The 13,426-nt window shown below is 46.3% G+C and overlaps 1 protein-coding gene across 1 annotated transcript; it reads right to left on the reverse strand.

Annotated features, from left to right (window-relative positions):
* Positions 1 to 7,457: 7,457 nt before the first annotated feature.
* SLC7A3 (solute carrier family 7 member 3) lies at positions 7,458 to 12,989 on the reverse strand. Its single transcript, XM_012736171.2, has 12 exons — positions 12,876 to 12,989; positions 11,522 to 11,921; positions 11,046 to 11,204; positions 10,658 to 10,835; positions 10,359 to 10,471; positions 10,009 to 10,231; positions 9,714 to 9,853; positions 9,516 to 9,618; positions 8,768 to 8,934; positions 8,417 to 8,583; positions 7,965 to 8,073; positions 7,458 to 7,828 (listed from the first exon to the last, which is right to left on the reverse strand). The coding sequence occupies exons 2-12, from the start codon at positions 11,889 to 11,891 to the stop codon at positions 7,698 to 7,700; spliced, it is 1,860 nt and encodes a 619-aa protein (XP_012591625.1). The 5' UTR covers positions 11,892 to 11,921; positions 12,876 to 12,989; the 3' UTR covers positions 7,458 to 7,697.
* Between the last annotated feature and the right edge of the window lie 437 nt (positions 12,990 to 13,426).

Consider the following 13,426-nt stretch of genomic DNA (forward strand, 5'->3'; position numbering starts at 1 on the left):
TTTTTTTTTTAAACAGAGTCTCACTTTGTTGCCCAGGCTAGAGTGACTGCCGTGGTGTCAGCCTAGCTCACAGCAACCTCAAACTCCTGGGCTCAAGCGATCCTCCTGCCTCAGCCTCCCGAGTAGCTGGGACTACAGGCATGCCCGGCTAATTTTTTCTATATATATATTAGTTGGCCAATTAATTTCTTTCTATTTATAGTAGAGATGGGGTCTCGCTCTTGCTCCGGTTGGTTTCAAACTCCTGACCTCGAGCAGTCCTCCTGCCTTGGCCTCCCAGAGTGCTAGGATTACAGGCGTGAGCCACGGCGCCAGGCCTAGCTGTTAGTATTTTGAAATATACATTATTATTAATGATGATCACCTTGCTGTGCAATAGAACACCAGCACTTAATTGCTCCTGTCTAACTATAACTTTGTACCCAATGAGCAACATCTCCCCTTTCACCATCCACCTCCCCACTCTACTCAGCCTCTGGTAACCGCCATTCTACTCTATGACTTTGACTTTTTTAGATTCCACACATACGTGAGATTATGCAGTATTTGTCTCTCTGTGCCTGGCTTATTTCACTTAACATAATATCCTCTGGGTTTATCAGTGTTGTAGCAAATGTCAGGATTTCCTAATTGTAAGGCTGAATAGGACTCCGCTGTGTATATATACAACATTTTTTAAATCCTTTCCACCCTTGATGGACACTTAGGTTGTTTCCATATGTTGGCTATTGTGAATAATGCTACAATGAACATAGGAGTGCCGACATCTCTTCTGCATCTGATTTCAATTCCTTTGCGTATATACCTAGTAGTGGAATTTTTGGATCATACGGTAATTCTATTTTTAGTTTTTCGAGGAGCCTGTGTACTGTTTTCCAAAATGGCTGTACTAGAGGCCGAGGCGGGCGGATTGCTCGAGGTCAGGAGTTCGAAACCAGCCTGAGCAAGAGCGAGACCCCGTCTCTACTATAAATAGAAACAAATTAATTGGCTAACTGATAGATATAGAAAAAATTAGCCGGGCATGGTGACACATGCCTGTAGTCCCAGCTACTTGGGAGACTGAGGCAGGAGGATTGCTTGAGCCCAGGAGTTAGAGGTTGCTGTGAGGTGGGCTGATGCCACGGCACTCACTCTAGCCTGGGCAACAAAGCGAGACTCTGTCTCAAAAAAAAAAAAAAAATGGCTGTACTAATTTGCAATACCACCAGCAGTGTGTAAGGATCCCCTTTTCGGCACATCGTCGCCAATGCTTATCTTTCGTCTTTTTTATAATAGCCAATCTAATAGGAGTGAGGTAATATCTCATTGTGGTTTTAATTTGCATTTCTCTGATGATTAAAAATGTTGAGCATTTTTTCATACATCTATTGGCTATTTGTATGTCTTCTTTTGATAAATATCTGTTCAATCCTTTGCCCATTTTCAATGGGGTCATTTATTTACCCATTAGTGAGTGGTTCAAGTTCCTGTATATGTTTTATAGCAACCCCTTACCAGATGTATAGTTTGCAAATATTTTCTCCCATTCTGTAGGTTGTCTCTGCACTCTGTTGCTTCCTTTGCTGTGCAGAAGCTTTTTAATTTGACATAACTCCGTTTATATATTTTTGCTTTGGTTGTCCATGCTTTTGGGGTCATAGCCAAAAAACTCATTGCCCAGATCAAGGTAAGGGAGCTTTTTCCCTATGTTTTCTTCTGGTAGTTTTACAGTTTCAGGTCTGTTTAAGCCTTTAATCCATTTTGAGTTGAATTTTGTATATGGTATGAGATAAGGGTCCACTTTCATTCTTCTGCATGTGGATCTCAACACCATTTACTGAAGAGACAGTCCTTTCTCCATTGTGTGTTCTTGGTACATTTGTTGGAAAACAATTGACCATAGACGTGTTCATTTATTTTAGGCTCTCTAGGCTATCCCATTGGTTGATGTGTCTGTTTTTATGCCAGTGCCATGCTGTTTTAATTACTGCTATAGTTCAAATGTTTTTTTTTTTTTATGTTGTTTTGTTTTACTTGTTATTTATTTATTTATTTTGAGACAGAGTCTCACTCTGTTGCCCGGGCTAGAGTACTGTGGCATCAGCCTAGCTCACAGCAACCTCAAACTCCTAGGCTTAAGCAATCCTTCTGCCTCAGCCTCCCAAGTAGCTGGGACTACAGGCATGTGCCACCATGCCCGGCTAATTTTTAGTAGGCCAATTAGTTTCTTTCTATTTTTAGTAGAGACGGGAGTCTCACTCTTGCTCAGGCTGGTCTCGAACCCCTGAGCTCAAATGATCCGCCCGCCTCAGCCTCCCAGAGTGCTAGGGTTACAGGCATGAGCCACCAAGCCTGGCCTAGTTTGGATGTTTGTCCCCTCCAAACCTCATGTTGAAATTTGATCCCCAGTGTTGGAGATGGGACCTAATGAAAGGTGTTTGGGTCATGGGGGCGGATCCCTCATGAATAGATTAATGCCCTCCCTAGAAAGGGGCAATGAGTTCTCATTCTATTCTTTCTGATAGCGCTAAAAACAGCCTGATACCTCCCTCCTCACTCTCTCTTGCTTCTTCTCTTGCCATGATCTCCACACATGCTATCTCCCCTTCACCTTCCTTCAGGGGTGGGAGCAGCCTGAAGCTTTCACCAGATAATCTTAAAATTTTCTAGGCATCAGAATTGTGACCCAAATAAACCTATTTTTCTTTATAAATTACCCATTCTCAGGTATTCCATTATAGCAACACAAAATGGACTGAGACAATTACTATAGCTTTGTAATGTATTTTGAAATCCAGTACTGTGATGCCTCCAGCTTTGTTCTTTTTGGTCAGGATTACTTTGGCTATTTGGAATCTTTTATGGAGAACTTGATGTTTGAATTAGTAATTTCAGAGGCTACATTCTGACAAGATCTAGGGTATGAGTATGTAAGTAGGTAGAGCTGAGGCAGAATTATTTGAACCAGATCACAGAGCCACTTCACATATTTTAACACTCAACGACACGCTTCTTGCCATTCATTTTCAGGCTCTGGAATTAATGGCCTTCAAGAGTCACACTGGAACCTAGCTTTCCTGCCTTATTTTTCCATTTCACTGCTTCAAAATCCTAGGCTCTGGGCAAGTTGAATTATAAGCTTTCCCATTTTTTTGCCTGTGTGCACAAGATTCCTTCTTCCTGGAATGGTCTCACCTCAACTTGTGAAATTTTACCTATTCTTTAAGCCTCAGCTTAAAAGCCTTGACTTCCGTGAAGGCTTCCCGGAATTCCCTGCCAGAACCTTCTCATGTGGATTCTCACGGTACTTCACACATACCTCTCTTGGAACACTTATTTCCTGCTTCTCATCTTTTTTTTTCTTTTAAGGCTAGTCAAGTGAAACAGTGGGAGAAGGAACAAAGGAATCTGTAACTGATTGTGATCAATTAGTTGTAAACACCACTGCACTTGGACCAGCCCCCCCCCCTTTCTTTGAGACAGGTCTCTCTTTGTCCCCCAGACTAGAGTACATCATCATACCTCATGGCAACCTCAAACTCCTGGTCAAGTGATCCTCCTGCCTCAGCCTCCTGAATAGCTAGAAGTACAGTTGCATACCACTACGCCTGACTAATATTTTCTATTTTTGGTAGAGATGGGGTCTTGCTCTTGCTCAGGCTGGTCTTGAACTCCTGGCCTCAAGTAATCCTCCCGCCTCTGCCTCCCAAAGCGCTAGGATTACAGGCATGAGCCAGGATGCCCCACTCCTACTTTGCATCTTTGTACTTTGTTTGGGTCAGTTTTATCTGTGTCCTTGAGGAGGTGAATATTAGATCATGCCTAAAGCAATTTTGTGCCCCATCTTCAAGGATAGTGCCTGACTATTCACTGTGTTAACTGTGTGAATGTTTCCAAAGTATTTTAGGTGTTGCACAGCCAAACATTTTTTAATAGTTGCATATTTATTAGTATTTTAATGTGTATTAGAGAAATATTTTGTTTTCTATTTAGGATAATGATAAAATGTTTTCTCTTTTTTTTTTTGAGACAGAGTCTCGCTTTTGTTGCCCAGGCTAGAGTGAGTGCCGTGGCATCAGCCTAGCTCACAGCAACCTCAATCTCCTGGGCTCAGGCGGTCCTCCTGCCTCAGCCTCCCGAGTAGCTGGGACTACAGGCATGCGCCACCATGCCCGGCTAATTTTTTCTATATATATATTAGTTGGCCAATTAATTTCTTTCTATTTATAGTAGAGACGGGGTCTCGCTCAGGCTCAGGCTGGTTTCGAACTCCTGACCTCGAGCAATCCGCCCGCCTCGGCCTCCCAGAGTGCTAGGATAACAGGCGTGAGCCACCGCGCCCGGCCAAAAATGTTTTCTTTTTTAAAAAGTATATTTAAGCTTTAAAAAAGGAGTTAATTTTTTTAAAAAAATACTCAGTACAGGAATCACACATAGAGAAAAATTCATAAAGGTTATAGTCAGATGTCTGAAGTCTGGAAAACACTGTACTGAATGAAAAGACTAGAAAACCAAACTATAGAACCACTTCCTCCTTCACAAGTGGCTTGTTTAAACAGCAGTACCAGGATTTATTAGTTCTCCCCATTGACAATCTTAAGTAAATAAGTGCAAGAATTGCCCATCTTTTAAAAAATCAAAACTCTCCCTCAACTTACTCCAGCTACTGCCTAAAATGCTAGCCTACAGCCCCTTGTGTGCACATCCTCACCCTCCATTCACTCAACCCACTGCAACCTGTCTTCCACCCCTACTGCCTGGTTCTCAAAATGAAACTGACAAAACCAATGAAACCTACTCTGTGCTTATCTATTTAAGGTTCTTTAGGCAGCGTTTGGTATTGTCCACTGGGGCATTGCCTATTCACTGTTCCTGAAAGTTTTTTCCTCCCTAGACTTCCACATCACTCTCCTGTCTTTTTTTTTTTTTTTTTTTTTTTTTTTGAGACAGAGTCTCACTTTGTTGCCCAGGCTAGAGTGAGTGCCGTGGCGTCAGCCTAGCTCACAGCAACCTCAAGCTCCTGGGCTCAAGCAATCCTGCTGCCTCAGCCTCCCAAGTAGTTGGGACTACAGGCACACGCCACCATACCCGGCTAATTTTTTCTATATGTATTAGTTGGCCAATTAATTTCTTTCTATTTATAGTAGAGACGGGGTCTCGCTCTTGCTCAGGCTGGTTTTGAACTCGTGACCTCGAGCAATCCACCCACCTCGGCCTCCCAGAGTGCTAGGATTACAGGTGTGAGCCATCACACCTGGCCCACTCTCCTGTCTTTTCAGTCATTCCTTCTCCATCTCCTACACTGAGTCTTCCTCCTCTGTCTATCCCTTAAATGTGTTACCCTATTCTTTTACTATTATGATCATACAAGGAAGGAAAGAAGTAATGTTTGTACTTGGTAAAAAATTGAAAAAGTACAGAAGGGAAAGCGTAGGTTAACTGTTTCTTATGTTTTCCCTGAAAAAAGAATTTATAAATACATTCTCTTTTGTTCTCTCACAAATATTCTATACCTTGGAATTTCATTTCATTTTGTTTTTACTAAACATAGTATCTTGGAGATCTTTCATATTACTTATTGGCACATATAAGTTTATCTTATTTTTTTAATGGCTGCAAAAGTATTCCGCTGAATTAACATATTGTAACTTATTTAACTAGTTCCTAGCTGATGAACATTATGTAGCTTCCAAGTTTTCTGCTGTTATTACCGTAATAATGTCAGTTAACATCTCTATACATATGTAAATTTTAAACATTTCTGTAAGTGGGATTGTAAACTGAAAAGTAATGTGATTTTAATTCTTATCAAATTGCCCTTCACAAAAGTTACAAGAATGTATAGCCGTATCAAGCAGGAGACTGCATGTTTATTCTTTTACCAATGCCTAGTTGTTTAAATTTGTTTCCTTACTCTGTAAGAACTAAGATCTCATGGTTGTTTTGATTTGCATTTCTTTAATGAGTGAGGTTGAACATCTGTATTTGTTGGTGTTTTATATTTTTTCTGAAAACTATTTACACCCTTTACTCATTTTTCTATCAGGTTGTGCATGTCTTTCTTATTCATTTGTAAGAGCTCTTTGTATATAAAGTAAATTGTATAATTTTTGCTGCAAAAATTATATTATTTTGTCCCAAGGCAATCTTTAGCCCCACACACCTTCTATCACATAATACATGTCCTCTGAGTTGTTGACCTCTAAATCTAACTTAATGAGATTTTATGCAGGGTAACTAGAATAATAAATACTCAATAAATGGTTGCTATTATCTTCCTAGTCTAGCTTTCCCCACCCTCTTCCAAGCCATACTCCTTGCTGCTGCCAGACTAACAAATCCAACCATCCCCCTGCTTGGAATTCTTCAGTGACTCTCCACCCCTTCCCGCCACACACACCATTTATAACAACTGAATTCCTTAGTAGAGTATTCGTGGGTGGCCATGTATGTGGTCTCTTCTCACCACAACCCCATAATGTGGCCACCCTCCAGCCACATTACACTGTATGCCACGCCCCAAACAGTCTGATTTTTCATCCTTCCGTGGTTTCCTGCACACTGTTCACTGATAGTCAAACCCTCCCCTCAGTCCACTCCACAATCGTGTACTGCAGACTCAGGTCAACCGTATCCTTCCTTGTGTCTCCACAGCACTCGGTACTGTCCTGGTACAAATCATATTGTTTTGTAGTCATGTTTACCTGCCTGTCTCCCCCACTAGAGTGTGACTTCCTTGAGGGCAGGAACTATGTTTTATTCATGTTTGTATCCCCAGCACCTAGCACAGGGCCTAGCATTTTATAGGAGGCACACGTATATTTGTTGTTTGCTTAATAAATGAATGAATTAATTAATAGTTCTTGGTCTGAGCAGGGCTCTGACCTCTGTTCCCTTACTACTTCTATAGCAATCAATATCCACACATATATACAATCCTTTACAAAAATCCCCACAACTGTATAGCTTAGCAGTGCTAATACACTAACCAAAATTTCTGTTGCCCAGGCAGTCATGGAAGTCTGGGACTGGTCCAACTAGAAGGGATGGAACAGGCAATGGTCTCCACGTCTCAATGTAGGCTTGAACCAATGCCAGTGTTGAGATCAGAGTCCACCCCTAAATCCCAGAGACAAGTATTGCCATCTACTTATCAAGAATCCTAGCACTCTAGGAGGCCGAGGCAGGAGTGTCCCTCAGGGTCAGGAGTTCGAAACCAGCCTGAGAAAGAGTGAGACCCGTCTCTACTGTAAATAAAAAGGAACCAACTTTTAGTGTAGTGAGGGGAAAACATGTCCCAAGATCGTTCCTTTAAGTGTGACTAGACTTGATGGCTACTTACACCACCCTCCTCAAACCTTGATTCAACAAGCACACACAGGTACAGCAGATACTTTTGTGGTAACAGGAGAAAAAACAAGGTACTTCTCTGAAGCTCTTCCCCCTCAAAAAACAGGACAGTTTCTTTTTTTTTAACTTTCTTTTAATAATAATTTTTAAAAGCCAGTAAGCAGCTACAGAGACCATTTAAGAGCAGACAAGTAAAAAATAAAGTAGACAAGAAACAGCAAAGACATGTCCTTCACACCACAATAAATACAGAGCTCTATTAGTATCCCCCTCTGGTATCACATGGGAAGGCTAGCTCTCCCTGGCACCAAGAGTGCTCTCCATTATTTTGTGGGGGGACCAGATGGCATTCAGGTGTGATGTCATCAAACTGAGTGGGCACAGAGATTGCCGAGATCAGCGTCTACAGTTTTGGCCCTAGACTCGGGCGGGGATTGGTCATTCTTAACCTCTTCCAGGCTGTGCTGCATCCCATAGCCGAAGTAGATAGCAAACCCTGGTGGCGAAAGGTGGCTGTGAGGTGAGGGAGTGGTGACTTGCAAAGGCTTAAGAGGTCTCCTACTTGAGACCAAGAGGGAAAGGAGTCGGGCTAGCACACCCAAGAGGCTTACACTTCCCAAGTGGATACTTACCTATCAGCATCCAGACCCCAAACCGAGCCCAGGTCCCAGCTGTCATCTGCATCATCAGGTAAATATTCACAAAGATGCTCATCAGTGGGAGGAGAGGCAAAGCAGGCACCTGAAAATAAAGTAAAATCTTCTTTGTACATACCACAGGGTAACCTAGAAAGAGATCACTACCCTACATAGGACAGAAGAGGGAGAGTCCAACCCCTACGCATGCTCTGTATTTCAGTGGCCACTCATTTAGCACACCTCATATGGGGTTCCAAGAATACACAAGCTCAGGGAAATGGAACTGGAAAGGAACTAAAAGAGAGTCAGAAAGGAAGTCTTTGGCCTCGGTACCGCCTATGTCGTATCTCCAATTAAAGAATATTTACAAGCTTTATTAGACTTCAAGGTATCTGGAGCCTATTCTCCCAAGATGGGTTGATGGGGGAAAGAGAGGGGTCATTTACCTTAAAGTGAAGGGGAGTGGAGCTCTGTGGCTGTCTCCAGATGACCCCAGTGATTCCAGTAATAAGCACGAGGAGCAGCACAACCACTGCAATCCACACTGGGTCTCCAGAAAGCAATGGAACTGGCCACTGGGCCAGCACCAGGCAAAGAACAGTCAGCAGTAGAGCTTCAAAAATCAAGTTGAGAGACATTAAAACTAACTGTTGAGGGCAACATGCTAAGATGGTACGCACCTCACCCCAAGGAGGGTCACCCTCTCTCTAGTTCTTCCTCAGCCCTCCAAATACCACATACTTCCACCCTGTCATGCTGACCTCAGAGCCACCCCAGATAAAAAGCCCACTGCTCACCAAGCAGCGAGGAACAAACATAGACAACTTGTCCAGAGAGTGCAGTGGGGACAGAGTTGGCTGGGCAAAATAGTCCTTGTAGGGTCAGCTTCTCTGCTTCAGGTATCTTCTCCTCCTGCAACTCCACTTCATCTTCCTCAATCTTCATCTCCTGATCAGGCTGATACCTAAGGCAAGAATACGCAGGCAGTATTAAGAACAGCCCTTGGCCGGGCGCGGTGGCTCACGCCTGTAATCCTAGCACTCTGGGAAGCTGGTGCTGGAGGATCGCTCAAGGTCAGGAGTTCGAGAACAGCCTGAGCAAGAGCGAGACCCCATCTCTACTAAAAAAAAAATAGAAAGAAATTAATTGGCCAACTAAAAATATATAGAAAAAAGTAGCTGGGTGTGGTGGTGCATGCCTGTATTCCCAGCTACTCGGGAGGCTGAGGCAGGAGGATTGCTCGAGCCCAGGTTTTTGAGGTCGCTGTGAGCTAGGCTGACGCCATGGCACTCTAGCCCGGGCAACAGAGTGAGACTCTGTCTCAAAAAAGAACAACCCTTAAGAACTCTGCCATCTTCTCCCAGGCAGCCTAACCTTCTTCATCACCATTAAGGGTCGAAGCTCTTTTTGGCAGGGAGGGATACCCAAATTCCTCAAGGAAAGTCAGGACGATGAAGGCAGGGGGAAGGAAGAGCAGATCCCCATCATTCCTCATCCAAAACTAAAAAATCCAATATCACAGTATGCAGAGGAAGGGAGTCTCACCTGAGGATGAGAACACAAATAGACACCAGGGAATAAGCAAGCAGGGTCCCAATTGACATAAGGTCCACAAGATCAGTGAGTTCAAAGAGGAATGCCATGAATGCTGAAATTGATGAGCAGAAAAACAAGAAATAAGAGAAGAGCAAAATCAAAGGAGTTGATGAAACAACTAGGGGAAGGGGAAGGACGATTTCTCACCTGCAATAACGCCAGAGACCACAGTGGCCACAATGGGAGTGTGTGTGCTGGTGTGGATTCGGGCAAGGACACGGAACAAGAGGCCGTCCTCTGCCATCGCGTAGATTACCCGAGGCATGGGGAACATAGAGCCCAAGAGGCTGGAAAGGAGAATGCCCAGAGTGGCTGGCATCTCTCTTCCCAAGCCTATGTGTTTAAGGAATTGCCACCTTCACCTCACAGCCCTTTCAAGGGGTGTTCTCTGGTACTGGAGACTCTGACAGCAGAGGAAAACAAACATTTGACACTGACTGACCTGGTAGAAAGAGCACAGAGGGAGCCAATAGCCACAACGTAGCGCGCGGGAGTCCATCCAGTATAGAGAAAGGCCTCAGGCAAAGGGCTCTCGGGCTGAAGCTGGTAGTAAGGCATCATGAGGGTGAGTGCCGAAGAGACCCCAAAATACGCCAAAAAGCAGACTAACAGTGAGATCACAATGCCCAGGGGGATGGATCGCTGGGGATTCCGAGCCTCTTCGCCTGCAGGAAGGGGCACAAAGTTCTGTGTCAGGAAAGCAGGCCCACTCCTCTACCACCCCCCGCCAATCTGCATGCAGCCTGAGCACACGCTGTGCCCGAGCCCCAGACGGAATGCCATGACTGTTACCAGTGGTAGCAATACAGTCGAAACCAACAAATGCATAGAAACAGGTAGCTGCTCCACGGAGAATCCCCTGGAAGCCAAAAGGAACAAATCCTCCAGAACCTAGAAGGCCCAAGCTAGAGCGAAAGGAGGGATGGAGAAGGTAAGGTTGTGTTCAGCCAATTCTGCACCTTTTCTCTGTTGCCAGACTTCCAGGCCCAGCCTCCCATTCTTCCCCTTCCGGATCCAGAATCCTCCAGCACAGATCCCCCTCTTGCCCATGGCATTCCCAGCTCTGCAGTTCCTGAGAGTGGCTCTCTAACCTATATGTGCCATTGAATTCAGCTTTGGCCAATTCGTAGTCCTCTTCTGTGAGCTTCCAGTTGTGCAGGTCCCCCTTAATGAAGCCAGAGACGATGATAAAACCAAGAACCAAAAGGTTCACTGCTGTGAACACTTTGGTAACCAGGGCCGACTCACTAGCCCCCAGAGCCAGCAATCCTGTGGGAGAAACGCATTCAGGACCTGAGAAAGAAAGCTCTGAGAGAGAAAGCTCTCAGTTCAAACTTTATTCTCTGCCTCTATATTCCTTCCCCACCATTATCACCTACATTAACCCCTTCTCAAGCCCAGCCCCCATCCTCATTCCTGGCCCCAGGGCCTAGCCCCTCCTAACCCCACCCCCCTCCTTGTATCTGCCCCTCGCCTCACCAGTGAGCAGCAACACAAGGCCCAGAGCAAAGAAGTCTGGATATTCTGCTAGGACATGGGACACAGGCAGTGAGATAGTCCCTTGAAGAATCTTTGAGATGTGGTTCCCAATCAAGTTATCAAAAGCAGAGCTCCAGGCCCGGGCCACACTGGCTGTACCTGGCGCAGCAGAGGAAGAAACGCGGGCTCAAGTTCCCTCCCTCCCCTACCCCAGTCTCACACAAATCTCTGCCATTTTCGCCTGTTCTTACTTTTTAAAAACCAAAACCATTCACTGAATTAAGGAAACCAGGACAGAGGTGAGTAGAATGAAGAATTTCTGCACACCTTCAACCCTCCCAGACCCCCAACAAACACATCTAGGGGTACTGAGGTCCTTTGAATAATAAAGAATACTTCGGCCTCACATTCCACCCAGATTCCTGACCCAAAGCCCCTTCACTGGCTGTGCAGTGCCCCTCGCCCCACCATCTCACCGATGACATAGGAGAGGATGAGGTTCCAGCCAGTGGTGAAGGCCCAGAGTTCACCCACTGTGACATAGCTGTAGAGATATGCCGAACCAGAACGGGGGACCCGGGCACCAAACTCCGCATAGCACAGCCCAGCCAACACAGAAGACAGGGCAGCCACCAAAAAGCAGATCACAATGGATGGTCCTGCTTTATCTTTGGCCACCTCGCCAGCCAGGACATACACGCCTGCACCCAATGTGCTGCCCACGCCCAGGGCCACTAAATCCAGAGTGCTCAGGCATCTGGCAAGGCGGGTCTCAGCCATGCCTGGCTCCAGAGTACGTCTGCGTACCAGCTTTTGACCAAATCTGCGAAGTGCCTGCCACAGCATTCTAGCTGGAATTGAAGAGGAGGCTAGGATCTGGTGAAAAACAAGACAAATGCTCTTCAATAGGGCTCATTATCCCTAAGCTCTAAAAGTGAATTACAAGACCCACTCCACCAAGCCAAACTATGGGGGAGTGGGGGGAGGGGGCTACCCAAGGGACAAAGGCGAGTCATTTTACCTCTGACCTCGGTGTCTTCAGACACAAGTAGGAATTATAAGACCTCACAAGGTTTTTGGAAGGACTAATTTGAGAAAAGGCATGTGAAACGCCCTTAAAGTACAGTGGCCAGCACCTAGTAAGTGCTCAACCAATATTAGGTGTCTTCTTTCTGTGGCCAGGAAACCATAGGGTTTATCCTAGATCCCAACCCAGGAACCCTGAAACCTAATCTGTCTGTTCCCTGGCCTGTGGCTACTTGGGAATTAAACAGAACTCAACCCAGGTGCTCGCCCCCAAGGCTTCAAACAGACATGGTCCCCAGACAGTCCGGAGGGAGAGGGGACGGACCTTGGCCGAGGATCAAAAGTGAGCGCCGATACGATCACATCCCTCCTCTCCAAGCCCACACGGCTTAACTAGCGCTGCCTGTGCCCAGGGGAGTAAGCGAATGTTCCCCCACTTCCTCCCGCCCTGCTAGGCTGACCTGCGAGCATCAACAGTGAGGCGGGGCTTCGACATCTAAAGATTAGGAGACGCACCCGAGAGGGGCCTCAGGGCAGCCGGGGATGGCTTGCACCCTCCTCTCCGCAGAGGGGAGGGGTTCCGCCGAAGCCCCCGACTCAGCTCCCGGATTTGTATACCCCTATCTCGAAACGGTCTGGGACTGGGGTGGAGATGGGCGCCCTGGCTCCCGGGGCGGGGGTCTCGCCAGCAACAGGTCACAGCCGCGTAGATGCAACTGCAGGCTATGGTTGCCAGAGAATCCTAGGTACGCCCGGACCCTCGCTGTCCCCCCTCCGACACACGTGTCGGCCCCGAATGCTTACCAGAGAGCTGTGGCAAGCCCAGGGAGTGAAAAGCCTCGGATCGGGCTTGGTGAGGCTGAGTTAAGCCGAGTTGGATCGGGGCTGCCGAGTTCGGCTGCTCAGGCTTCAAAGCTGCGGCTTGGGGTCGTTGCGCGCCAAGCGCCCCTTATATACACAGGGAGGCGGAGCCGGTAACGTCATGGGGTCCCACCCCCATTCCACCTCCCTACACACAATACACACAGCACACACACTCCTCGGCTTTGCAAAAGGGATTGCGTGGAGCCTTAGGCTGCTTCCCACCCGCAACAGCAAGCCTGGCGTGGCGACAAAAGGGGACGGCAGCCTTTTCCCATTTGCCTCGCTGGTCGTCAGAGCAGGACAATAAGAGGCATCATTTTCTTCCTCTGTGCCCTGTTAGTCAGAACCAGTGATTCTGGGCGGGAATGGGGATGGGGCAGGGGGGTGATGCGGGGTGTGTTTAGGGGGGAACAGGAGTGTGTGTGTGTGTGTGTGTGTGTGTGTGTGTGTGTGTGATGACTAGCAGGGCAAACAGTATACGGAGTCTCCAC

The sequence above is a fragment of the Microcebus murinus genome, chromosome X (assembly GCF_040939455.1).
Source record: "Microcebus murinus isolate Inina chromosome X, M.murinus_Inina_mat1.0, whole genome shotgun sequence".
NCBI lineage: Eukaryota > Metazoa > Chordata > Mammalia > Primates > Cheirogaleidae > Microcebus > Microcebus murinus.

What these genes read in the sequence shown, in the direction of transcription:
- SLC7A3 (XM_012736171.2), bottom strand. Translation starts at nt 11,891, where the DNA reads ATGCTGTGGCAGGCACTTCGCAGATTTGGTCAAAAGCTGGTACGCAGA. An exon ending in GAATTCAATGGCACATATAG is followed by an intron (nt 10,472 to 10,657) that starts GTTAGAGAGCCA and finishes CTTTCGCTCTAG; the next exon opens with CTTGGGCCTTCTAGGTTCTG. An exon ending in CGACTGTATTGCTACCACTG is followed by an intron (nt 10,232 to 10,358) that starts GTAACAGTCATG and finishes CCCTTCCTGCAG; the next exon opens with GCGAAGAGGCTCGGAATCCC.